The sequence below is a fragment of the Corvus moneduloides genome, chromosome 3 (genome assembly GCF_009650955.1).
Source record: "Corvus moneduloides isolate bCorMon1 chromosome 3, bCorMon1.pri, whole genome shotgun sequence".
Lineage (NCBI taxonomy): Eukaryota > Metazoa > Chordata > Aves > Passeriformes > Corvidae > Corvus > Corvus moneduloides.
In genome coordinates this window covers 1210364-1235930 of record NC_045478.1, presented here as the reverse complement: position 1 = coordinate 1235930, position 25567 = coordinate 1210364, and the positions used below count along the sequence as shown (strand labels likewise).

Here is a 25567-nt window from a genome sequence, read left to right as displayed (position 1 = left end):
TGTGTCCAGGTGGGATGGGAAGGGGCTCTATCCAAAAGGACCAGGAAAAGAGGATGTGGATCCATCCACACTTCCCAAAAAACCTGGGATGGTGGGAAGTGTCCCTAACCATGGAATGGGATGAGCTTTAAGGTCCCTTCCCCCCCAAACCATTCCATGATTCCAGGATCATCCCTCTCCATGGCCAGAATCCTAAAGAACAAGGATTTGGGGAATGATTTTTCTCCCATTGATGCCTTCCACGATCCCAGGCTGCTCCAACCTTTCCTGGGACACTCCCAGGGATTCAGGGGCAGCCACAGCTTCTCTGGGAATTCCTTCCCAAGATCCCAGCCCAGGCTCCCCTTTCCCACTGGGAAGTCATTCCCTGCCTCCTGCCCCTCCATCCTGTATCCCAAATTTCTCTCCAGCTCTCCTGGAGCCCCTTTAGGCTCGGGAAGTGGCTCCAAGGATTCCCTGGATTCTTCCCCAATCCAAGATCTGGATAACAGGGAGGAATTCGCACCTGGGAAAAAAGCTGTGGGAAACGAAGGATGGAAGAATTCATTCCAGAGCAGCCATTTGTGATTCCCAAGGTTTGGGAATCACCAAATTTAATGTGGGAAATCAGATGGTGGATTAATAATGATAATGGGATCATTAATTAATTAAGCTGTTGCTTATTAAGTGATTAATTAATCCCTTAGCAGGGTATTGATTATCCAGGAGGAATCATGGAATTTTGGCCGGCGATCCGACAGGAATGTCAGCTCTCCAAGACACATCCGGGAGAGTCTTGGGAATACCCCGCACCCTTGGAAAACTTCCAAGGAAAACCGAAAGCCGAATAATATTCATTTATTATCTTGCAATTATTAATTTTTGGGACAATTGGAAGGCAACTTGTCCATGGATTTCTCCATAAAAAACCAACATTCCAGGGAAAATAGAGCCGGGAAGAATCCACCAGGAGAGCACCAAGCGGGAAGGGAGCAGTTGGAAGGAATAAATCCGACTTTCCCTCCTCGGAAAACATGGAATAAGAAAAAAAGGTCATTTAATGAAATATTAATTAAATAAAATTAAATATTCATCACCAAACACAGGAAGGGCGGGGCTGAGTCCCAACTTCCAAATCCGGATCCCGGGAAAAGGCAAAGCCAGGGAAAATGGAGGGTTTCCTGCTGAAACTACCAGTGGGAAATTAATTAATTATTCAAATTAATTATTCAAGTTAATTCAATCAATTCTAATTATCTCGAGTAAGGCAGTGAAAAAATGGATTTTAAATCCCTTCCGATCATTCCTTTTTAGGATGGATGGAAAATCCATCCGGAATTCTTTGCCAGAGAGAGGGCGGGAAGGTGAAAACGGAAGGAGAAATGGAAAACTTCCCAGGTTTTTTTGGGAAGCTTTTCATCTGGAATATTGCTCTTCCCGATGGTTGATATCCAGGTGTGGAACACAATCCTTCCTCGTTTTCCCGTGATTCCATCCACGGGAATGCACATTGGATCTCCTGGCTTCCCTCAGAGCCAATTCCAGGCATCCCTGTGGTCATGGATCTTCGGGATCTTTGGGAACGGGATGCAAATCGTCTGGAATAAAAGCCGGTCCATCAAATCCCACCTGGAAAACTCCCGCGGTATGGCTGGATCTTTACTTCCATTGGGAAATTCCGTTGGGTTGGTGGCCACGGAAATCCGCACGGATCAGTTCGGAGCTGGTTCCCATCATCCGGACAACTGGATTTAGTCTTGGGAATGCCCAAGCCTGGTGGAACACAGAGCCTTTCCCAGGAATCACCTCCACAATCCCAGGAGAGCTCCCACGTTGGAGGACTTGGATTGGGAATTGAATTGGACTTGAATTCAACAATTCCCTGTTGAATCCTGCTTGGATCCATTCCCACAAAATCCAACAGTGACCACTTGGTCCTTCCAGAATCAGTTTCCCTGCACAATTCCCAGCCCTCCCTCCCCAACATTCCATGGGATGTGAAAGGGGGAATATCCCGGGATCCGTCACGGGGAGAGGTGGGGCCGGAATGTGCGCGGCCGGATCATCATGACCACCTTCCGTAGGGAATAATAGTCCGTGTCCTTCCAGGAATACCACACGATGCCATCCGGACCCAGCATCTTCCGGTTTTTAATGGAATATCGGCCGCCCTGGGAAGCAGAGAAAGGAGAAGGCTCAGGAGAGGGAAACACTTGGAAGCACCATCCGGGATGGGAATATCGGAAAAACGACTCCTCTGAAATGTGGGAGCAAAGACCGTTAGGATAACGTGGGATAAAAAAGCCCATAAATCCCTAAATTTTCCCAAAGGTCCCTCTGGAGCCTCATTGGAATTTCTGGCGGCTGAGTCACCCATTCCAGAGGTTTCCGTGTCATTCCAAACCCCAGCGAGCAGGGGCGTCTCTGGAAAAGCTGGATCGCTCCGGTGCCCAGCGCTCCTTTTATTTCTGCTCTGGAGCGGTTGGTGAAGCCAGGCAGGAATCGGGAATGATCTCCCAGGGAATGAGGGATGGGATGAGAGGGAACGGCCTCCAGCTGTCCATGGGGGAATTTAGTTGGATACCGAGAACAATTCCTGCCTGGAAAGGATTTTCCAGCCCATGGCAGTGCTGGAGTCCCCATTCCTGGAAGGATTTCAGATCCATGTGGATTTGGAGGGACATGGATCAGTGGTGGGATTGGAAATGTTGGGAATGGTCGGACTCGGTCTTGGAGAGCTTCTCCAACCTCAACAATTCCATGATTCCAGGAGCAACAGCCTCGCTCCTCACATTCCACCATCTCCATCCCACTTTTCCTTGATGTCCATCCCTCTGATCTTGGAAAAAAGGAAGCTCCGGTCGGGAAAAAAATTCCCAAATCCCTCCCATCCTACCTTGTAGTAAACCCCATTGAGGTTGGAGAAGAAGCACTGGTGGTACCACCAGCCTCCGTGGGAAATCTCGGCACAGATATTCCCGGAATCCGGGGTGCTGAAGCTCCTCTTGTCATGGTACCAGGCGAAGGAATCTTCCACGGTGCCGCTGAATCCGTCCACGTGCAGCCGGTAAAAGTTTTCCTCGTCCTCGATGCTGCCGGAAGCAAAGGAATGTTCCGTTGGGATGGTCAGAATTTCAGCGGGGTTGTGCTTTCCAACCGGGATACAGCGCTCCTGAGGCGCAGCCGCCTCCCTGCTGGGATTCACCGCCTCGAAAAGTCAAGGATGAGGAGATTTTTTCCTTCTGTGGGATGGGCGTGGTCGGGAATGTTGGAATTTCGGGATGAAATGGGCGGAGAATGACCGGGAAGCCACAACAAAGGAATGTGGGAGCTTTGGGAAAATCCCTTTAATTATCCAGCGCTCTCCATGCAAGGAGCATCCGGCTCCTCCCGGAGATGGAGATAATTAGTGGAATCATGGAATTATGGAATGGTTTGGTGGGAAGGGACCTCAAAGCTCATCCCGGTCCAACCCCGACGCCTCCCACTATCCCGGGTTGCTCCTGGGATATGGCAGGGCATGGAACGGGATGGGATTGAAGGTCCCTTCCCACTCAGACCATTCCGGGATCCTCTGGAGCTGCTGGGATGGTTCCAGGTTGGGGTTCCCAGCACACAAATCCCATGGGATGCAGCTCCAAGGGATTCAAGGATCCAGGGAATCCTTGGAGCCCCTTCCCAAACCTAAAGGGGCTCCAGGAAAGCTGGGATTTGGGATAAAGGGTGGAGGGGCAGGAGGCAGGGAATGGCTTCCCAGTGGGAAAGGGGAGCTCGGGCTGGGATCTTGGGAAGGAATTCCCGGCTGGGCTGGAATTCCCAGAGAAGCTGTGGCTGCCCCTGGATCCCTGGGAGTGTCCCAGGAAAGCTTGGAGCAATCTGGGATCGTGGAATCCCTGCCCAGGGAATGGGATGAGCTTTAAGGTCCCTTCCCACTCAAAGCATTCCGGGATTTTAGGAGCCACGAGCATTTCCACGAAAAAAAGGGAAGGGGATCCTCTGGGACAATCCAGACATTCCTGGTCGCTCAGGAATAATCCAGGATGTGGCTGATGTGGTTGGAAAAATAAAACACGGGAGATTCCAAAGGATGCCAGGAAATAAATGAGTGGAGAGGACCAAAATCCAAACCAGGGCAAAATCCTCAAAATCCTTGGATTTCGGACACAGAGCTCAGTAATCTGGGAATAAAAACCAGGCGATGGGCAGGGATTATCCATTGGATCCTACATCTCCCTTCTCCCATGGATTTGGAATTTGAGCATGGCCGGGTGACACCGCACATTCCCTAACTCGCACCCAACTTCAAATTTGGGATCAAATTTGGGATCAAATTTGGGATCAAATCCTGCTGGGAAGGCAAGGAGAGACTGGGCTCAGCCTGGAAACGTCTCTAGAGAGAATTCCCATTGCCTGAGGGTCTCCCAGGGTTTGAAATCCCGGGAATCATCCCGCGTTTTACCTGAAGACCTGGTAGAAGGCGTGTTTGTGTTTGTTATTCCAGTCTTCCAGGTCGATCCGTAGGGAATAATCCCCTTGGCTCGTCATCCTGTGGATGTTGTCGTTCCCCAGCCAGAATTCCCCGTTGAGATCCCCAAATCCTTCCTTGTACTCGTTCCAGGTCCGGTTGAAATCCACGGATCCATCCTGGCGCCTCTGGATGACCGTCCAGCCCCCACCTGCTGGGAAAGGACGGGAAATGGGAATATCCGGGAAAATCCAGAGGGTCCCAGACAAGGATTTTAGGGAGGATCCATCAGCAAAGGTGTGGAATTCAAATCCCTGGAAGCGTCCAGGGGAGCTGGGATTTGGGATAAAGGCTGGAGGGGCAGGAGGCAGGGAATGGCTTCCCAGTGGGAAAGGGGAGCTTGGGGTGGGATGTTGGGAAGGAATTCCCAGCTGGGAGGGTGGGGAGGGGCTGGGCTGGAATTGCCAGAGAAGCTGTGGCTGCCCCTGGATCCCTGGGAGTGTCCAAGGTTGGACAGGGCTTGGAGCAGCCTGGAATAGTGGGAATTCCCTCGTGGAATGGGATGGGATTTAGGGTCCTTTCTCACCCAAACCATTCCATAATTCCATAAAAAGTGTCCTTGTCACGCCACAACTCATGGAAAAGGGATCCCACCTCAGCAGGGGCTCATGAGGATGATTCCCTATGGATTACCCCAGATTTTCAGGTGTCTGGAAGTGAGAGGGAGCAACGTTTTTCGGGAAAGGAATGGTCTGGGACTGGAACAAATGGGAAATCCCAGAGTTTATGTCCCGTTCCTGCAGCCCAGGAGCTCTCCCAGAATTCTCTCCCCGGCTCCATCTGCTCTCCCATCTGTCCGAATCCCTTCATTCCAAGATTTTCACCGGGAGGAAGACATGGGATCGGGGCCATCTTTCCATGAGCTGTCTCCACATCCTGTCCCCCTCCAGTGTCCAGGATTGCTTGGATGGTCACGGGAAGAATCCCGGTGACACGCCGGAGACTGAATTCCAGATGAATTCCATGCATCCCAAGATTCCCATCACTTGTGGGTCACCTGGATCCCTTCCCGCGGGATGTGGATAAGGATCCACCTCCCACCTCCTCAGTCCAGCACAGGGAATGGGAATGATCCCACAAAAGCCTCAGATTCCCAGAGATGCTCCAGACACCCCCAGGGAGCAGCTGCTCCTCTGGGATTCTCCTTCCTGAAACGTGGGAATCCAAAGGCTGCTCCGGAGCCAGGCTGGGAGAGCTGGGAATGTCCAGCAGGAGAAGGGAAGGATCCAGGGAATCCTCGGAGCCGCTTCCCGAGCCTAAAGGGGCTCCAGGAGAGCTGGGGTTTGGGATGAAGGCTGGAGGGGCAGGAGGCAGGGAATGGCTTCCCAGTGGGAAAGGGGAGCTTGGGGTGGGATCTTGGGAAGGAACTCCCAGCTGGGCTGGAATTCCCAGAGAAGCTGTGGCTGCCCCTGGATCCCTGGGAGTGTCCAGGAAAAGCTTGGAGCAGCCTGGGATTGGGGATGATGTTGGGATTGGAATGGGATGAGCTTCGAGGTCCTTTCCCACCCAAACCATTCCAGGATTTGGGACTCCCTATATCTGCTTCGAAAAAAACCCACGGAATCATGGAACATCCCAAGCTGGATGAGACCCACCAGGATCACGGATCCAACTCCAGAACACCCCAGAATTCCCACCCTGTCCCTGACAGCGTTGTCCAAACCCTCCTGGAGCTCCAGCAGCTTTGGGAATGTCACCATTCCAACGCCCAACCACCCTGGGAATCACCAGGATACAAATCCCACCCAAAGCTCCGTCGGGAGAAGCCGTAGGATCCTTTTCCCGGACCTTCTGTGTCCATCTCGCACAGGACCTCGATGGGAACGCCGCGGACCGAGGGCAGGATGCTGTAAATCCCGGATCTCCGGAGCCCGTTGGAGTAAACGGAAGCGCAGTCGATGGGACAATTCCGGCCGTGTTTCGTCTCTGGGAATGGGAAGAGGGAGAGCCGCGGTTACAGCCTGGAGGGAGGAGGGAAACGCTTTTCCTACAAATCTGAAAAAGCTGGGAAAAAAAATTCCCGGATATGGAGGTTCAGCCGTCAACTTTTGGCAAAGAGGCTCCAGGTCCAACCATCCACAAGGGATTTTTCCAGAGTTTTCCAGAGCCTAAAGGGGCTCTAGGGTTATTCCAGGGAAAATTCCAAATTATTCCAGGGAAAATATGAAATTATTCCAGGGAAAACAACCTGGGGAAAAAAATATGGAAATTCATTCGTTAAAAATAGAGAAATAATGGAATGATTTGAAGCAGAAAAATTTCACTAAAAATTCGATTTCTATGCTCGGAATTTTTGATGGAAAATCCCAAATTTTCCCAAGGAAAACCCGAAATTATTTTGGGCAAAATCACCAAAAACCTGGCAAAAAAAAAAAAAAATCAAGATTAATTCACTAAAACCAGAGAAATTACAGAAAATTGTTGTTTTTTGAAGTGGAAAAGTTTTACCCAAGCTTTAATTCCATGCTGTGAATTTTTGATGGAAAATCCCAAATTATCCCAAGGAAGACCCCCAATTATTCCAGGGAAAACAACCAAAAAATTGGCAAAAAAAAAATCAAAATTAATTTATTAAAAACAGAGAAATACAAAAAAAAAATTGTTGTTTTTCAAAGTGGAAAAGTTTTGGCAAAGCCCTGATTTTATGCTGGGAATTTTAGAAGGCAAATCCCAAATTATTCCAGGGAAAACAACCAAAAACTTGGCCAAAAACCCCTCAAATTAATTCATTGAAAACAGAGAAATCACAAAAAATGGTTGGGGTTTTTTTAAGGGGAAAACCGAAATTTTTTTGTGGGAAATCCCCCAGTTTTCAAGGATTTCTGCTGGTTTTTGCCTGGAAAACATTCCCTGGATTTGGGCAGACTCCAGGTGGGCTCCTGAGCCGCTCCCTACGAGCACCTCCCACATCCAAGGAGCTGGAAAAGCCCCGGAATCCCTTGGGATCGAGTGGGATTCGAAGCGTTTTTCCTGCAGCCCTTCCCGGCCCCATTCCCGACGCCATTCCCATCACCTGGATGCTGCATCTCCTCCTGGATGCGGATATCGGCGGGATGGAGGCAGCTGGGATTCCTCCAGGCCCAGTCGGCCAGGGTGGAGATGTTGTTGATCTGGGCCTGGATGTCGTAGAGCAGCGTGGCCTGGATGTGCTGGAGCGTGCTGGATTCCCGGGAATGCTGCTCCAGGTCCTGCACCCTCTGGAGGAGGCTCTGGTTGTGCCCCGCCGCCTCCTCGTGCTGCGGGAAAAGAAGGGAAAATGGGATTGGGAATGATGGGGACGCCAGAGATGGGTGGGGACGGTGGGATCGGGGATCGAGCATTCCAAGGGTGGTGTTGGAATTCTCGTGCCGTGGTCTCTTGGAAGCTCCCAGCCCATCCGGCTTCATATTCCCAGGATTCCGTGAAGGGAGGGCATGGGCAAGGAAGAGCAGGTTGGGAATATGCGAATCCTTTCCAAACGATTTCATCATCGGGATATTCCAGCTCATGCCATCCCGCAGGCAGGGACACCTCCTGCTATCCCAGGCTGCTCCAGCATTTCCTTGGATGCTCCCAGGGGTCCAGGGATTCCCTGGGAATTCCAGCCCAGCCAGGAATTCCTTCCCAAGACCCCACCCCAAGCTCCCCTTTCCCACTGGGAAGCCATTCCCTGCCTCCTGCCCCTCCACCCTTTATCCCAAATCCCAGCTCTCCTGGAGCCCCTTTAGGCTCGGGAAGCGGCTCCAAGGATTCCCTGGATCCTTCCCTTCTCCACTGAACATTCCCAGCTCTCCCAGCCCTCCGTGGCCTCCTCTGGACTCTCTCCAGCAGCTCCATGTGCTGAGAATTCCAAGCCTGGATGCCCCTAAAGGAACGTTCACGTCCCTTTCCCCCTTTGTTTTTTTAGGAAAAGCAGCCTTTGGATCCCAATCCAGGGAGAAGCTGGCAGGAGATTCCCAGAGCTGATTCCAGGGGATGGACACCCTGATCCCACCGGGAATGTGCCGCTCTCGCCTCGTTCCGTGCTCCCTGTCCGTTAGACGGCAGAGCAGGCCTTAGCCAGCAATTCCCAAATCCCACAGCAGCCTGGGAATTCCCTCCCGCTTCCCAATCCCTCCCGCGGGTCTGGCAATGGATCTGCAGCCCTTCCAAAGGTCGAGGAGATTCCATGGATAAAAGTCAGGGATCTGGGGTTGATGCTGAGGAAATTATCCCGGGAATGCTCCCAATCCAAGCTCCAACCCTACAAAATTCCAGGAGCTGGAAGCACCCATGGAAAAGGCCCATGGACACTTCTACCTGGATCTCCAGGGCTTTGGGAACGGGATGGATCCGCAGCCCTTCCACGGAAATCTCAAAGATGGAGGAGATCCCATGGATAAAACTCAAGGATTTGGGCTTGATACTGAGTAAATGATCCCGGGAATGCTCCCGATCCGAGTTCCGACCCAGCAACCGGCAGCACCCCCGGCCGAAAAAAAAAAAACCCCACGGATCTTTTTCACCTGGATCTCCAGGGCTTTGATCCGGTGCCGGTGATTCCTCAGCTCCTCCTGGAGCTCGGAGATCAATTCCCGGAGTTCCAGGATCTGCTGCTTGCGCTCCTCGTTCTCGTGGAGCCAGTAGGAGACCTCGTCCGTGCATCGGAACAGATCCGGGCACCGCTGCTCGTCGCCCTGCGGAAGCGTGGCCACGATCCGGCAGCGCCCGTTGGGAAGCACCTGGTTGCTGTATTCCCCGCACTGGATCAATCCCGGGCTTTCCCGAGGATCCTCGTGCTCCCGGTAACCCACGGGAAGGGATTTTTCCAGGGATTGGCGGCTCAGCGCGGCCATGAGGAGAACAGAGAGCAAGCCCGCTTTTCCCGGGCGGAATTCCATGAGGGAAGCGGGGGTGATCCTCGGGGTGGGTGTTGTGTCCGAACGGGAGAATTCCCAGGGCGTAACGATCCCAGGAAATGCGGCTTTATGGGATCAGAGCATCCGGAAGGATCCCAGAGCTCCGGTCATCCGGGAAAAGGATCTGATCCCATAAAAATCCCGGCTGGGATTGGTTGGGATCCTCCGCTCTCCACCGGCTCCGTGGGCTGCGATTCCCTCCCTCCGGAGCGGCTTGGAGGCTGTGGAAGTTGGGATGAGGTGGTTGCTCCCTCGGGAAGGGAATTCTGGAATTCCGCCTGCTCGGGATCAGGTGTAGGAAGGAGATGGCTCCCCCAGACTGGGTATCCCGGTATTCCAGCACTTCCTGGAGTGGGAATCAGAGCGAGGAGACGGACGGTGGAAAAGGGGATGTCCATCCACATCCCAAAATTCCTGGTTCCCATTCCAGGCATTTCCAGAGACATCCATGGATTAGACACCCCCCCATCCCCATTCCCTATCCCACTCCAGCCATTCCCAGGAATATCCATGGATTAGACCCACCCCCCCCCAACATTCCCGATCCCATTCCCAGGAATATCCATGGATTAGACACCCCCACTCCCAACATTCCCGATCTCACTCCAGCCATTCCCAGGAATATCCATGGATTAGACCCCCTCCCCTCAACATTCCCGATCCCATTCCCAGGAACATCCATGGATTAAACCCCCCCCTTCCCCAACATTCCCTATCCCATTCCAGCCATTCCCAGGAACATCCATGGATCAGACCCCCCCCCCCCAACATTCCTAATCCCATTCCCAGGAATATCCATGGATCAGACCCCTCCCCCCCAACATTCCCAATCCCATTCCAGCCATTCCCCGGCCCATCCATGGATTTGATGCTCTCTCCATATCCCTGAGCAGGGTTTTTCCTTGGGATTTATAACTACACATGGAATTATCCCCATGGGAATCCCGGACCACCCAGGAAGAGCCTGGATGGATCCCAGCCTGGGATTGGCTCTCCCACCCGGGCTCGGATCCAACGGGAATGAGGAGAGACCCCATCCAAGCGGGAAGAACACCCCCCTTGACCCCTTTTATCCCAAAAAACTGCGCTTCCCTCGGAACCAGCCCTGGGCCTCTTCCCAAGGTTTCTCCCGATGAAAAAGCACAGACGAGGAATCCCACGGATCCCAGGGCAGCTTCCCGGAATTCCCAACCTACCTCCGGTGGTCCCAGCCGGAGTGTCCGGGAGCGGCGAGCGGCGGATTCCGGCCGGCCATGGGGAGCAGGGCCCACGGAATCCTTATTCCCACTGATCCTCTCACGGCTCTAAAAATAGGGATGAGCGAGCCGCCGGCGGGAAGGAGGATCCAGCCGAGCCCGGCGTGACCTTCTCAGCAGCCGGCGGATTATTCCGGAGCCTCCGGAGCCGGGAAGGGCTCCTGCTCATCCCAAATCCCCCCGGCCCAGCCCGGAGATGTGTTTTCCTATGGTGGGAATGTGTTTTCCCAGAGTTTTTATGGGAAAGCTTCCCGAGCCTTGTTGAGAGACCGGAAATCAGAGCTGGGGTTTAATTCCCTATCCCAGGGTTTGCTCCTGGATTTTGGGAGGGAATAACGTCCACCGGCTCGTGAATTCCGTGGGTTAATTAATCAGCCGTAGGGATGCTAATTAAGTGCACGGATTAATCCACCACGGGAATGGGAGATTTAATGAAATATGCTAATGAGCCCCTAATTAATCCAGCCGTAAGAATGGGAGGTGAAACCGGGGAATTCCCTCCTGGAAAAATCCGTTGGCTGTGGGGTTTTCCCCCCTTTAAGGCAAAGAGCTTCCCGAGGCTGATTCCCGCAATCCCAAGCGGGAAATGCCCGGAAAAGGGAATTTTTTGTTGGGAAACATCTGCTGGGATGGAACCTCGCGGCTTTTCCAGCAGCTTTCCCAGATATCCAGGGATTAGATCCCCCCAACATTCCCTGTCCCAATTCCAGCCGTTCCCAGGGACGCAGGGCATGGATCCGATCCCAAAATTCCCCCAATCCCATTGCAGCCATTCCCAGGAAAACAGGGCACGGATCAGCCCCCACCCAACATTCCCTATTCCCCCTCCAGCCATTCCCAGGAACTCCGTGAGCAGCAAGGAGGAAAAATCAGGAATGCCGACCCCTGGAATGCCAAGAAAATGGATTCCACCTCCCAAATCCCTCTTTTTTGGGGCTCCAGAGGTTTTTTCAGGAGCTCTGCCTTTTCCCAGTGGGAAGCCATTCCCTGTATCCTGTCCTGGGATGGATCCTGTCCGTCCCACAGGGAATTTGGGCCGGATTCGGGACCGGGAATGTTCCAAACTGGAAATTTGGGATCTCCCAGGGCTCACTGGGAAAATCCAAGGTGGCTTTTCCCGCCCTGCATCCCATTCCCGCTGCTGGGATTGCTCCAGGCTCCGAGTTAGCCGGGAATTCCGCCTCTTCCCGGGGATTTTCTTGGCGCTGGGAAGCAGCACAGGGAACTGAGGGTTAATTGGCCCTGGTTAATGATCCCAAGGTCGTTAAGAGCAGGGAAAGCTGATCCAGGCCGGCCATGGAATTCCTGGAATTCCCCCGCTTCCCTGAGCTGGGATCGCTCTTGCTGCCCTCATCCCACTCCGTCTCCATGGATTCCCAGCCGCTGGAAGAGGGATCCGGCCCCAGCCGGGATCCCATCCCGAGCCTTTCCCAAGCCTTGGAAAAGCTCTGGCAGCTCCCGAACTTCCACATTCCCGGGAAAATTGTTCCTCCTTCCCGTGGAAATCTTTGGAGCTGCTGCGGATCCCGGCGGGAATCGGAAGCCGCGGAATCCTCGGGAGAAATCCCGGCTGATCCCGGATCCCAGACCAGGATTCCTTCGGGATCTCTCCTTGGCACCCTCGGTCCTCCAAAGCCGTGATCCCACAGCCGGATTCCAGCTGGGACACGATCCCGGCTCCCGGCGGGAATTTCACCCCGGGAATTCACCCCCTTTTCCCTGGAGGAACCCGTGGGGAGGGGACCCCCAAAAGAGCCGCTTTGGGGTCGTGCGTGGGGAAACTGAGGCAGGGATGGATGCTGGGACTCCCCGAATCCTGATCCCCAAATCCTGTCCCCGAATCCCACCCCCCAAATTCCGGGTCCCCAGATCCTGACCTCCAATCCCGTCCGCCAAATCCTGTCCCCAACATCCCACTCCCAAATTCCTGTCCTCAAAATCCCGCTCCCAAATTCCTGCCCTCAAATCCTGACCCCAAACCTTGCCCCCAAAAATCCTGTTCCCAAATCCCACCCCCCAATCCTGCTCCCCCAAATCCCACCCCCCAATCCTGCTCCCAAATCCCATCCCCCAATCCTGCTCCCCCAAATCCTGCCCCCCTAAAATCCTGCTCCCCAAATCCCGATCCCTCAAATCCTTCTCCCCCAATTCCTGCCCCCCAAATCCCGCCCCCACAAAATCCTGTCCCCCCAAAATCCTGTCTCCCCAAATCCCACTCCCCACATACTGATCCCCCAAAATCCTGCATCCCAAATCCCGCACCCCCCCAAAATCCTGCCCCCCATATCCTGCACCCAAACCCTGCTCCCAAAATCCTGTCCCTCAAATCCCACTCCCCAAATCCTGCTCCCAAAATCCCAAATTCCTGCCTCCAAATCCTCCCCCTCGAACCCTGCCCCTCAAATCCCGCTCCCCAAAATCCTGTCCCCCAAATCCTTCCCCCCAAACCCTGTCTCTCAGACCCTGCCCCCCAAATCCTGACCCCAAAATCCCGCACCCCAAATCTCGTTCCCCAAATCCTGTCCCCAAATCCTTTCCCTGAAATCCCGCTCCCCAAATTCCTGCACCCCAAATCCTGCTCCTCCAATCCTGTTCCTCAAAACCTCACCCCCAAATCCCGCTCCCCCAAATCCTTCCCCCCAAATCCCGCTCCCCAAATCCTGTTCCTCGAAGCCTCACTCCCAAATCCCTCTCCCCCAAATCCTGACCCCCAAATCCTTCCCCCCAAATCCTGCTCCCCCAAATCCTGACCCCCAAATCCTTCCCCCCAAATCCTGCTCCCCCAAATCCTGCTCCCCCAAATCCTGCTCCCCAAATCCCTCTCCCCCAATTCCTGCACCCCAAATCCTGCTCCACTAATCCTGTCCCCACATTCCGGCGGCCCAAATCCCGATCCCAAATTCCCGTCCCCGCTCCCGGTACCCCGGAACGCCGCCTTGGCGATGCGGTCGCCTTTGCCGCGCAGGCCGGAGACGGAGCGGAGCTGCAGCACCAGAGCCATGGGGGGACCCCGCGGGGGGCTCGGGACGGAGCCGGGGGGCGCCGGGGCGGGCTCGGGGTGGTTCCGGTGCGGATCGAGGTGCTCGGGGTGGTCCCGGTGCGGATCGAGGTGCTCGGGGCTGTCCCGGTGCGGATCGAGGTGCTCGGGGCGGTCTCGGTGCGGATCGAGGTGCTCGGGGTGGTCCCGGTGCGGATCGAGGTGCTCGGGGGCGGTCCCGGTGCGGATCGAGGTGCTCGGGGCGGGTCCGGTGCGGTTCGAGGTGCTCGGGGCGGTCCCGGCGCGGATCGAGGTGCTCGGGGTGGTCCCGGTGCGGATCGAGGTGCTCGGGGCGGTCCCGGCGCGGATCGAGGTGCTCGGGGTGGTCCCGGCGCGGTCTCGGAGCAGAGCCCGGGGCGGTCCCGGCGCGGTTCGAGGTGCCCGGGGCAGTCCCGAGGCGGTCCCGGTGGCTGATGCGATCCAGCTGCGCTGCCCGGTGCTAGGTGCAGAGCTCGGGGTGGTGCCGGGGCGGTCTCGGAGCGGAGCCCGAGGTGGTCCCGGGGCGGTTCCCGGTGCCTGACGCGGTCCCGGTGCGGTGTCGGTGCAGAGCCCGGTGAGGTGCCCGGAGCCTGATGAGGTCCCGGTGCGGTGCCGGTGCCGGTCCGGTCTCGGTGCCGGTGCCGCGTTCCGGAGCTCAGCTCGGTGCGGTCCCGGTCCCGGTGTGGTCTCGGTGCCGGTGCCGCGCTCCGGAGCTCAGCTCGGTGCGGTCCCGGTCCCGGTGTGGTCTCGGTGCCGGTGCCGCGCTCCGGAGCTCAGCTCGGTGCGGTCCCGGTCCCGGTGTGGTCTCGGTGCTGGTGCCGCGCTCCGGAGCTCAGCTCGGTGCGGTCTCGGTGCCGGTGCGGAGCTTCCCCCGCTGCCAGCGCTGAATTATTCAGCAGCGGAGCCGCCCCTCCCCTCCCTCGAACCCCTCCCACCCTTCCCTTCCCTTCCCTCCCTCCTCCTTCTCCTTCCCTTCTCCTTCCCTTCCCTTCCCTTCCCTTCCCTTCCCTTCCCTTCCCTTCCCTTCCCTTCCCTTCTCCTTCCCTTCCCTTCCCTTCCCTTCCCTTCCCTTCCCAGCCGCGGGAGGCCGGGAATGGGGAAACTGAGGCACGGCTCCACGAGGCTGCAACCTCGGCATAAGGGCGAGCACCCCCCGCCCGCCCTTCCCAAAATTCCCGGGAATGTCGCGGAGGAGCTGAGCCGGCCCCGCCTCTGTTGGGAAGAGCGAACCCAGGTGAGCGTCAGCGCCAGAGGGAGAGGAGCGAGCGGGAAAGCTCCGGGAATCCTGGAATTCTTCGGGCTGGAAAAGCCCAACCGCCCCCCCTCCCTCCCCCTCTTTTACTGGGGGAAAGGGGTAAAAATGGAGGGGAAAAGGCAGGAAAATGGGGAAAAGTGAAGGAAAAATGGGGGAAAGCGAAGGAAAATGGGGAAAAGGGAGACAGAAAACTGAGGGGAAATGGTGAAAATGGAGGGAAAAAAGGCAGGAAAATGGAGAAAAGCAAAGGAAAAATGGGAAAAAAGCAAAGGGGAAACTGAGGGAAAATGGTAAAAATGAAGGAAAACAGCAGGAAAATGGGGAAAAGTGAAGGAAAAATGGGGAAAAGTGAAGGAAAAGCAGGAAAATGGAGAAAAGCGAAGGGAAAACTGAGGGAAAGGAGTAAAAATGAAGGAAAACCAGCAGGAAAATGGGGAAAAGCAAAGGAAAATGAGGAAAAGAGAGGGAGAAGGGGAGAAAAGGGGGAAAGAAGGGAAAGGTAGGAATGAAATAAAAAAAAAAGGGGGGGAAAGACAAAGAAAAATGAAACAAAAAGAGGAAGAAAAAGCTGGGAAAAGCAGGGAAGAGGAGGGAAATGCAGGAAAACCCCCGGGGATCCGGGAATTCTGTGGGGTCTTTAACGGGAAGGGCGGAATCTCAGCGCTGCCCCGGCCAGGCAGGGCCGGGATCTGATCCCGGAGCTCCTTTTGGGCTTCGGGGATGTTCCCACCTGGAACGGGCGATCCCGAATCCCCCTTTGGATCCGGGCCGGCTCCGCGCTCCCATCTGAGATTCCAAGGGAGGGATTTTGGGGCCTTTCCGTGGATTTTTCCCACTCCCGGGCTCGCTCCCAATGCGGGCCTTTAGGGGGCCCCACGAGCTCGGGAATTGCGTCCCTGGAAGCTCCCGGAGGGAGGAATCGCTTCCCAAGATCCCAGCCACCCCTGCCCGCCCGCCCCGGGATCCATTCCCGGTGGGATCCATTCCCGGTGGGATCCATTCCCGGTGGGATCCATTCCCGGTGTCCCGGCGCTCGGCGATTCCCCGTTCGTGTGGGATCCGCAGCGGGAGATCCCTCCCGATCGCAGCCGCTGGAATTTCGGGATGGCAGCGCTGGAGCAGGGATTGGAGGCGGGGGAATCATAGAAAGGAATCGTTTCATCCTGGAAAGTGGGATTTGGGGAAGGAATTCCCGGCTGGGCTGGAATTCCCAGAGAAGCTGTGGCTGCCCCTGGATCCCTGGGAGTGTCCAGGGATGCGGTTGGAACACCCTGGGATCGTGGGAAGTGGAATGGGATGGGATTTAAGGGCCCTTCCCACCCAAACCATTCCAGGATTCCATGAAATTCCCGAATCCCAGCTGCAATTCCAGCTTTTGGCCCTCCGGGATGGGGTTGTCCACAGTGTCCTCTCCAGGATCCACATTCCCGGGAAACGGGAGAGAGGCACAAACTCCCCATGGACTCGCTGCTCTCAGAGCTCTTTTCCAGCCTGAACAATTCCATGATTCCCTGGGGTTTTCCCATCCTGAGGGGGGATTCCGATGGCCAGCGCGGCCAAATCTCTTCAGATTCCTGGATTTTAATGAAATCCTCAGGCGCCGTTGTCGGATTCCTTCGGCACAGCCCGGAATTCCTCCTTTGGACTCTTTTCTGGGACACGGAGCACGTTTCCCGCACGGATCTCTCCGTCCGTGTTTGAAGTCCCAGGCGGGTGATGGATGCCGGTGACGTCAGCAGGAAAAACCTGGAAAAATCCCAAGGAAAGGCGCTCTTTGATGGCAGGGATGACAGGGCCGCTCCGCTCTGTGCCTTTCCAGAGGAACAATTCCATTTTTTTCCTTTTTTTTTTTTCAGGATCACAAATAAGCTGGGAAGGAGCAGCCAGCTCTGCAAATCCCGGCAGGAATTCTGCCAAGTCCTCGGATGCTCCTGGGATGAGCAGGAGGGATGAATCCCAAAATGAAGGGATGGGTTGGCTGGGAAGGGACCTTAAATCCCATCCCAATCCAAGGGCAGGGACACCTCCCACTATCCCAGATTCCCATCCAGCCCGGCCTTGGAAAATTCCAGGGATCCAGGGGCAGCCAGGGATTCTCTGGGAATTCCAGCGCAGCCGGGAATTCCTTCCCAAGATCCCAGCCCGAGCTCCCCTTTCCCAGGGAAATCCCTCCATTCCCGCCTCTCCCAGCCTGCCATTGGATCCAGCCCCATCCCGACTCCTCTGCGGGAAGGAATTCCGGCCTCCAGGCCCTTCCCTGGGAATCTCGGCACTCCAGGAAGGCTCTCCCTTCCCTTTCCCATCCCCGACTTCCAGAAAAACCCCTGGCCATGGATTCAGAGCCTCCTGCATCCCACAATCCCGGAATGCTTTGGCTGGGATCCACGCAGCTTCAATCCCATCCCATTCCAAGGCCGGCACCTCCCCCGATGATCCCAGGCTGCTCCAGCCTTTCCTTGGGCACTGCCAGGGATCCGGGCATTCCCTGGGAATTCCAGCCCAGCCGGGAATTCCTTCCCAAGATCCCACCCCGAGCTCCCCCCATGTATCTCCAGCCATTCCCTGCTCTGTCTTCCAGGGGATTTGCTTTTTGATCCCCGGCCGGGCTGGGATAATGGATGGAGAATCCCCCTGGAAAACCTTTCCAGGCTGTCCCCAGATGCTCCCGTTCGCCCTCGGAGTGCCAATGTGTGGAATTAAGGGAATTGCCGTGTCCTGCTTTTCCCTAATCCCTCTAATCCCTGTAATTACACTTTGGGGCCGTTGGAAATCGCTGATGGCAATTTCCAGACCACCCTTCCCGGGCATTCCCAGTTCCAGGCCGGGCTCATTCCCAGTGGGATCTGGGCAGGCACATCCTTTTTCCCAGTCTCTCCCAGTCCTTTCCTGAGCTTGGGATCGGGATTTTCCATATCCAGCTGTGGAGAACATCTGGGTCCAACACACCTCCCCTCCCCCCCCAGGCTTCCGGAGGGGGGGGGGATCGTTAATTAAAACTGCTCATTAATTTGTCCTTGATGCCGCCGATCCCTGGGAAAGGAGGAGCCTCATCCCTGCCCGGGATGGGACCTGGAGAGGGGCACGATTCCATGGGCAAGGCTTGCCCGGCCCTGGGAGCGCAGGGAATTTTGGGGCCACATTCCCACCCTTTTCGAGCTCTTTTATCAGCATTTTTAGAGCCTTTTAGAGCTCTCAGCACCACCCTGGATTCTCTCTTTTATCATCATTTCATTTCCTTTTCCTACCTCTTATCACCTCTCTTTTAGACCCCTTTTACGCCTCCTTTTACACCTCTTTTACTCCTCTTTTTGAACCTTTTTGCCCCCCTTTTGCACCTCTTTTACCCTCAGTTTTCGCCTCTTTTACCATCATTTTATTTCCTTTGCTCTCTTACCACCCTCCCTCTCGTCTCTATTTGACCCTCCTTTTCCAACTCCTTTATCATCATTTTATTTCCTTTTCTATCTCTTATCAACCCCCATTTATAGCTCTAATATCCCTCCTTTTCAACTTCTTTTTACACCTCTTTTACTCCTCTTTTTAAACCTTTTTACCTCCCTTTTGCACCTCTTTTACCCTCAGTTTACACCTCCTTTATCATCATTTTATTTCCTTTTCTATCTCTTACCAACCCCCATTTATAGCTCTAATCTCCCTCCTTTTCAACTTCTTTTTACACTTTTTACTCCTCTTTTTAAACCTTTCTCTCCCCCTTTCACAGTACTTCCCCCCCTTTTTACAACTTTTATCATCAATTTATTTCCTTTTCTCTTATCACCCTCCTTTTACACCTCTTATCACCTCCTTTTAAACCACTTTTCCCCTCCTTTTACACCTCCTGTATCCTCATTTTTTTCCTTTTCTCTCTCTTATCGCCCCCATTTTCTCTCTTATCACCCTCCTTTTACACCTCTTATCACTCCTCTTGTGACCCCCTTTCGCCCCACTTTCAAACCACTTTTACTCCGCTCTTCCCCTCCTTTTCCCCCTCTTTCCCCCTCATTTCACACATTTTCATGATTATTTGATCTCCTTTCTTATCTCTTCCCACCCCCTTTATACCTCTTATCGCCCTCCTTTTCCAGCTCTTATCACCATCCTCTCTTTTAGCAGTTTTATTTCTTTCTCTATCTCTTATCGCCCTCCCTTTACTCCTCTGATTTTACATTCTCCTTTTGCACCTCTTTTCTTCTCTTTTTCACCTTTTTCTCTCCTTTTGCCCCTCTTACCCCATCGTTTTAGCTCCTATTTCTTATCATCGCCTTCTTACACCTCTTTCACCCCTTTTTACTGCTTTTAAACCTTTCCCCTCCTTTCACACCTCTTTTATCATCATTTTATTTCCTTTTCCATCTCTTATCAATCCTCTTTTAAACCTCTTATCACCCTCCTTTTAAACCACTTTTACTCCTCTTTTGAAACCTTTCCCCCTCCTTTCACACCTCTTTTATCATCATTTTATTTCCTTTTCCGTCTCTTATCAATCCCCTTTGAAACCGCTTTTCACCCTCCTTTTCCATCCCTTTTATCCTGATTTTACACCTCTTCTATCATCACTTTGTGTCTTTTTATCTCTCTTATCAACATCCTTCTGGATCTCTTTTATCATCATTTTATTTCCTCATCACCCCTCTTTTTCCACTTCCTTTCCCCTCTTTTTCCACCTCTTTCCCTCTTTTTTCCACCTCTTATTTCCCATCTTTTCCCACCTCCTTTCCCCTCTTTTCCCACCTCTTTCCCCCTCTTATTCCACCTCTTATTCCACCTCTTATTCCCCTCTTTTTCCACCTCTTTTCCCCTCTTTTTCCACCTCTTTTCCCCTCTTTTTCCACCTCTTTCTCCCTCTTTTTCCACCTCTTTTCCCCTCTTTTTCCACCTCTTCCCCCCTCTTTTTCCTCCTCTTTCCCCCTCTTTTTCCTCCTCTTTTGCCCCCCATATTTTCCCTTTTTCCCACCTTGGGCATCCCCCCTCCCCCCACTTTTGGCTCCAGGTGGGCCCAGGTGAGACCAATCCATCCCAAATCCTGGAATTTCTACCACACAGCCCCAGCCCAGCTGCTTCCCAGGATTCTCCTGGAAAAGCCTGGAGGAGTCTCTGCTGGAAAGGACGGATTTGCCTTGAGGGAAGAGGGAAGGGCAAGGTCAGGATTTAACTGGGAACATGGAGCTGCCAGGAGAAAGGCAGGAAAATCCTGGAGTGGCTGGAGAACAACCGGATGGTTTTTAGGGAATAAGTTTGGCAGCCCCTTTCCCTTCTCCAGAGCTTTCCCGGAGTGGGGAGAGCCACAAAGCAGGGGAAAAAAAAAAAAAAAACCAACAAGGAAAGAGGATAAATAAAAAGAAAAAAGGAGAGCAGAAAACCAGAGCTGAGTTTTCCGGGTGTTCCGTTTGTATTTGGAGCCAAAACAAGAGGGAAAATTCCAGTGAATTTTTCCTAGGTTCTGCAAAAGTTCGGGAAAAGCAGATGACGCTCTGGCTGGAATTCCCAGGGAAGCTGCGGCTGCTCCATCCTTGGGACTGTCCAAGGAAAAGTTGGATGGGATTGGAGCAGCCTGGGATAGGGGAAGGGGTCGGGGTTGGAATGGGATGGGATTTGAGGTCCCTTCCAAACCAAACCATTCCAGGATCCTCTGGAGCTGCTGGGATGGCTCCAGGCTGGAATTCTGTGTCCCTGCAGACAAATCCCATGGGATGAAGTTCCAAGGGATCAAAGCACAACAAAAATAGATTCCAGGGAATCCTTGGAGCCTTTTCCCGAGCCTGAAGGGGCTCCAGGAGAGCTGAAGAAGAACTTGGGAGAAGGGTGGAGGGACAGGAACCAGGGAATGGCTTCCCACTGGGAAAGGGCAGGGATGGATGGGATATTGGGAAGGAATTCTTCCCTGTGGGTGACATGGACTGGGAATGTTGGGGATGGGTGACATTGATTAGGAATGTTGGGGATGAGTGACATGGACTGGGAATGTTGGGGATGGGTGACATGGACTGGGAAGGTTCAGGTTGGAAGACACAAACCGGGAACATTGAGGTTGGTGCCATGGATTGGGAATGGTGGGGTTGCTCGCATGGAGTGGGAATGGTGGGGTTGGTGCCATGGATTGGGAATGGTGGGGTTGCTCACATGGATTGGGAATGGTGGGGTTGGTGCCATGGATTGGGAATGGTGGGGTTGGTGCCATGGATTGGGAATGTTGGGGTTGCTCGCATGGATTGGGAATGGTGGGGTTGGTGACATGGATTGGGAATGGTGGGGTTGGTGACAGGGATTGGGAATGGTGGGGTTGGTGACATGGATTGGGAATGGTGGGGTTGCTCGCATGGAGTGGGAATGGTGGGGTTGGTGCCATGGATTGGGAATGGTGGGGTTGGTGACATGGATTGGGAATGGTGGGGTTGCTCGCATGGATTGGGAATGTTGGGGTTGCTCACATGGATTGGGAATGGTGGGGTTGGTGACAGGGATTGGGAATGGTGGGGTTGCTCGCATGGATTGGGAATGGTGGGGTTGGTGACAGGGATTGGGAATGGTGGGGTTGCTCGCATGGATTGGGAATGGTGGGGTTGGTGCCATGGATTGGGAATGGTGGGGTTGCTCACATGGATTGGGAATGGTGGGGTTGGTGCCATGGATTGGGAATGGTGGGGTTGCTCGCATGGAGTGGGAATGGTGGGGTTGCTCACATGGATTGGGAATGTTGGGGTTGGTGACAGGGATTGGGAATGGTGGGGTTGCTCGCATGGATTGGGAATGGTGGGGTTGCTCACATGGATTGGGAATGGGAGGTTGGATGACCTGGGCACCCTGATCCCAGTTTGGATCCCCCTCTCCCAGATCCGGGGATTTTCCCGCTGCTCCAAGGATTCCCGCTCTGGGTGAAGGGCGGCTGTGGAGCATCCCGGGGGCTCCACCCTCACCCCGTGCCGAGGTTTTCCAGGGGGATTGGAACTGGATTTGCCTGTCCTGCTCCAAGGGCTGTGGATGCGGAGCCCAAACTCTCCTGCGGCTGGAATTGGATTGAGCTCCGGAATAAATCCAGCGAGTGCCTCCCTAATTCCCGACAGGCTCCTTAATTCTATTCCCTCCCAGGAAAAAGCTCCTTATCCATCCCTTTGGGAAGCAGACGGTGCCACTGGCCACTTGGGACACCGGATCCGACAGCGGTGGAAAACCAGGATTCGAGTGGAAAAACGGGAGGGTGGCCTGGAGGTGAAATCCAAATGAAAACCAGGCAGCAGAGGGATCGGGAGTCCATCCGGAATGTCCGGGAGAGGGATCGGGAATGTCGGCTCCCAGCCACGATCTCCCACTTTGCAGATTGGTTCTGGAAAGGTCCAGGTTGGATCGGATCCGGGCTCTGGATCCCGGCTCTTTTGCAGCCCTTGGAACAGGGAGCAGCTGCAATTCCTCCTTCTGACCGCTCTGGATGCTGGGACTTGATGTTCCATGGAATCGTGGAAAGGTGGGAAGGGACCTTAAATCCCATCCCGGTCCAGCCCCGACACCTTCCGTGACCCCAAGTTTCTCCAACCTTTCCTTGGACACTCCCAGGGATCCAGGGGCAGCCACAGCTTCTCTTGGAATTCCAGCCCAGCCCCTCCCCACCCTCCCAGCTGGGAATTCCTTCCCAACATCCCACCCCAAGCTCCCCTTTCCCACTGGGAAGACATTCCCTGCCTCCTGCCCCTCCAGCCCGTTGGCTCCATCCTCCTCCCGTATCCTGTTCCCCCATCCCATCTCCATCCCCTTCTGCGGCTGGAAAAGGGATGTGCAGGATCAGGAGCAGCTGGAGGAGGGTGGGATCAGGGAAAGGCTCCCCCAAAACTGCAACAAAAAGGGATTGATTTGTCCCTGTGCCCCGGAAATAGCGGGAAATGAGGAAAACATTCCTTGCTGGGGTCCCATTCCCATCCCTGCGAGTGTCCAAGGCCAGGCTGGATGGAGCTTGGAGCGCCCTGGGAGAGCGGGAGGTGTCCCTGCCCGTGGCAGGGGATGGCCCTGGGTGGGATTTAAGATTCCTTCCCACCCAAACCATTCCATGATTCCCTGAATCTGCACACAGTGGGATGATGGGATGGGATGGGATGGGATGGGATGGGATGGGATGGGATGGGATGGACAGTGGCACTTCAGGCCATCCCAGCACCCAAATCCAGAGGTGGGGGATCCAAATCCAGAGGTGGCAGATCCAAATCCAGAGGTGGCAGATCCAAATCCAGAGGTGGAGGTTCCAAATCCAGAGGTGGAGGATCCAAATCCAGAGGTGGCAGATCCAAATCCAGAGTGAAAGATCCAAATCCAGAGGTGGAGGTTCCAAATCCAGAGGTGGAGGTTCCAAATCCAGAGGGGGAGGATCCAAATCCAGAGGTGGCAGATCCAAACCTGGAGGTGGAGGATCCAAATCCAGAGGTGGAGGTTCCAAATCCAGAGGTGGAGGACCCAAATCCCCGCCGGATGTCCGGCCGTGGCATCACTTCCGTGTCCCAAGTGACTTCCCAAAGCCATGCCAGGATCCAGAGGCTCCCATTTTCGGCCGCCCATTTTCCCACCCTCCGCTCCGCCCCCACCACTGGGGAAGACCCGGAGCCGAACTGGGCTGAGTTTGGTCCCGTTTTCCCTCCCCCACCTCCCTGGGCTGCCCCAAAAATCCCCCTTTTCCCAGGAAGCCCTTCCCCCAGGACCATTTTCCACAGGGTTTCTCCCAGTGTCCAGGCCCAGCCCAGCAGAGCTGTTTACAATCCCTAATTAAATTTTGGGAAGCGCCTGCAGCCGTCTCTGTTTTCCATCAGGCACCTGCTGGCCCCGCTGGGCCTCTCCCGGTTATTCCATGTCCTTGGATTTCCTGGAAAAAGATCAAAGGCAGCCCTTGCCTCCGGCTGCTGCTGGTTCCAGGGATGCGGAGACGCAGCCGGAGCAGGATCCAGGGAGGGATGTGGGAAGCTGGTGCCATGGGGGGACATGGGCAGTGCAGAATCCCTTGGAACCATGGAATGGTTCGGGTGGGAATGATGGAATGGTTTGGGTGGGAATTGTGGAATGGTTTGGGTGGGAATCGTGGAATGGTTTGGGTGGGAAGGAACCTCAAAGCCCATCCAGCCCATCCCCTTCCATGGGCAGGGCACACTTCCCACTATCCCAGATTTTCCCCCATTTCCGCCTGTGCTTCTCCTCCAGGCAAGGACAGGCTGATCCCTCTGGGAAATGTTTTTTCCATGGATTTTCCTTGCCACTTTTTCCTGCCTTCCCAACTGCTCCAGGTGGACTGGAGGGGCTGGAAGTTGCTCCAAACCCTGCACTGGACTTTGGGAACAGGATTTTCTCCAGCAGAAATCAAACAAGGAGGGAAAAAGCAGGGATAGATGGGATAATGGGAAGGAATTCCCACTGAGAGGGTGGGGAGGGGCTGGGCTGGAATTCCCAGAGAAGCTGTGGCTGCCCCTGGGAGTGTCCAAGGCCAGGCTGGAGCACCCTGGGATCATGGGAGGTGTCCCTGATCCAAGGCCATTTGATCCATGTAGGTTCCTTCCAAATGAAAATATCCCATCCCATCCCACCCCACCCCATCCCATTGATCCCATCCCATTGATCCCACCCCATCCCACCGATCCCATCCCACCCCATCCCACTCCATCCCATCCCATCCCATTGATCCCATCCCATCCCATTGATCCCACCCCATCCCATCCCACCTCATTGATCCCATCCCATCCCATCCCATTGATCCCATCCCATCCCATTGATCCCACCACATCCCATCCCACCGATCCCACCCCATCCCATCCCACCTCATTGATCCCATCCCATCCCATCCCATTGATCCCATCCCATCCCATTGATCCCACCCCATCCCATCCCACCTCATTGATCCCATCCCATCCCATCCCATCCCATAGATCCCATAGATCCCATCCCAGCCCATCCCATTCCATCCCACCTCATTGATCCCATCCCATTCCATCCCCTTCCATCCCATCCCATTGATCCCATCCCATCCCATAGATCCCATAGATCCCATCCCATCTCATCCCATCCCATCCCATCCCACCTCATTGATCCCATCCCATCCCATCCCATCCCATCCCATCCCATTTTATTGAAACCCATTTTATTCCATTCTATACTTTCCTTTCCGGAACCACATCATTCCCTGCACAGCAGAAATCCAGGCACTTCCCACCACCAAACTATTGGGATAATGGGACAAAGATAACCCAAATAACGAGAAGGAGAAAGAATTCCCCCAGGAAGTCAAGGGATAACGCAATTCCCAGGAATCCAGGTGCTTTTGTGGGGATCCAGCTCCGATCCTTGGGATTTTTTTCCCTGTCCCGGCTGGAAGCGGGACCACGCCGGGGCTGCCTGCAGGGATGTCATTCCCAGCAGGAATCCGGGAGCTCATCCCTATCCGGCGGTGCCGTGTTCCCTCCTTGTCCCCAGGGAGAGGCGCGGGAGCAGCTGGAAAAGCTCCGGCGGAGGTGACACAAAAACATTCCGGGCCCCCCCTCCCCGCCACATTCCAGCCCTCTGGAAGGGCTTTTTCCAGGGAAAAATTCCTCAAGGAATGAGCCAAAGCTCCGGGATTTGTAGCTGCACATCCCAAAGTGGCTCCAGCTCCTCCCGGCTGGAATAGCGCCTTTGGAAGCTGTGGAAGTAGGGGTGTTC

At 54.5% G+C, this 25567-nt stretch overlaps 2 protein-coding genes across 5 annotated transcripts; one reads left to right on the top strand and one right to left on the bottom strand.

The window, feature by feature from the left end:
• Positions 1-1860: 1860 nt before the first annotated feature.
• On the bottom strand, positions 1861-13643 carry LOC116441440 (fibrinogen-like protein 1). The gene is made up of 8 exons (XM_032103337.1): positions 13560-13643; positions 10578-10685; positions 8989-9727; positions 7518-7740; positions 6293-6430; positions 4439-4655; positions 2876-3071; positions 1861-2150 (listed from the first exon to the last, which is right to left on the bottom strand). The coding sequence occupies exons 3-8, from the start codon at positions 9361-9363 to the stop codon at positions 2004-2006; spliced, it is 1296 nt and encodes a 431-aa protein (XP_031959228.1). The 5' UTR covers positions 9364-9727; positions 10578-10685; positions 13560-13643; the 3' UTR covers positions 1861-2003.
• Positions 13644-14698: 1055 nt separating this feature from the next.
• On the top strand, positions 14699-23671 carry LOC116441443. Of its 4 annotated transcripts, XM_032103341.1 has the most exons (4): positions 19918-20438; positions 21995-22114; positions 22223-22367; positions 23104-23671. In XM_032103341.1, the coding sequence occupies exons 1-4, from the start codon at positions 20372-20374 to the stop codon at positions 23648-23650; spliced, it is 879 nt and encodes a 292-aa protein (XP_031959232.1). In that variant the 5' UTR covers positions 19918-20371; the 3' UTR covers positions 23651-23671. The 4 variants fall into 4 exon arrangements, 3 of the variants coding, with proteins under 3 accessions (XP_031959233.1, XP_031959232.1, XP_031959231.1); XM_032103342.1 differs by lacking the exons at positions 19918-20438; positions 23104-23671 and adding an exon at positions 14699-14887 and having other exon boundaries at positions 22223-22516; XM_032103340.1 differs by having other exon boundaries at positions 21995-22367.
• Positions 23672-25567: the final 1896 nt, after the last annotated feature.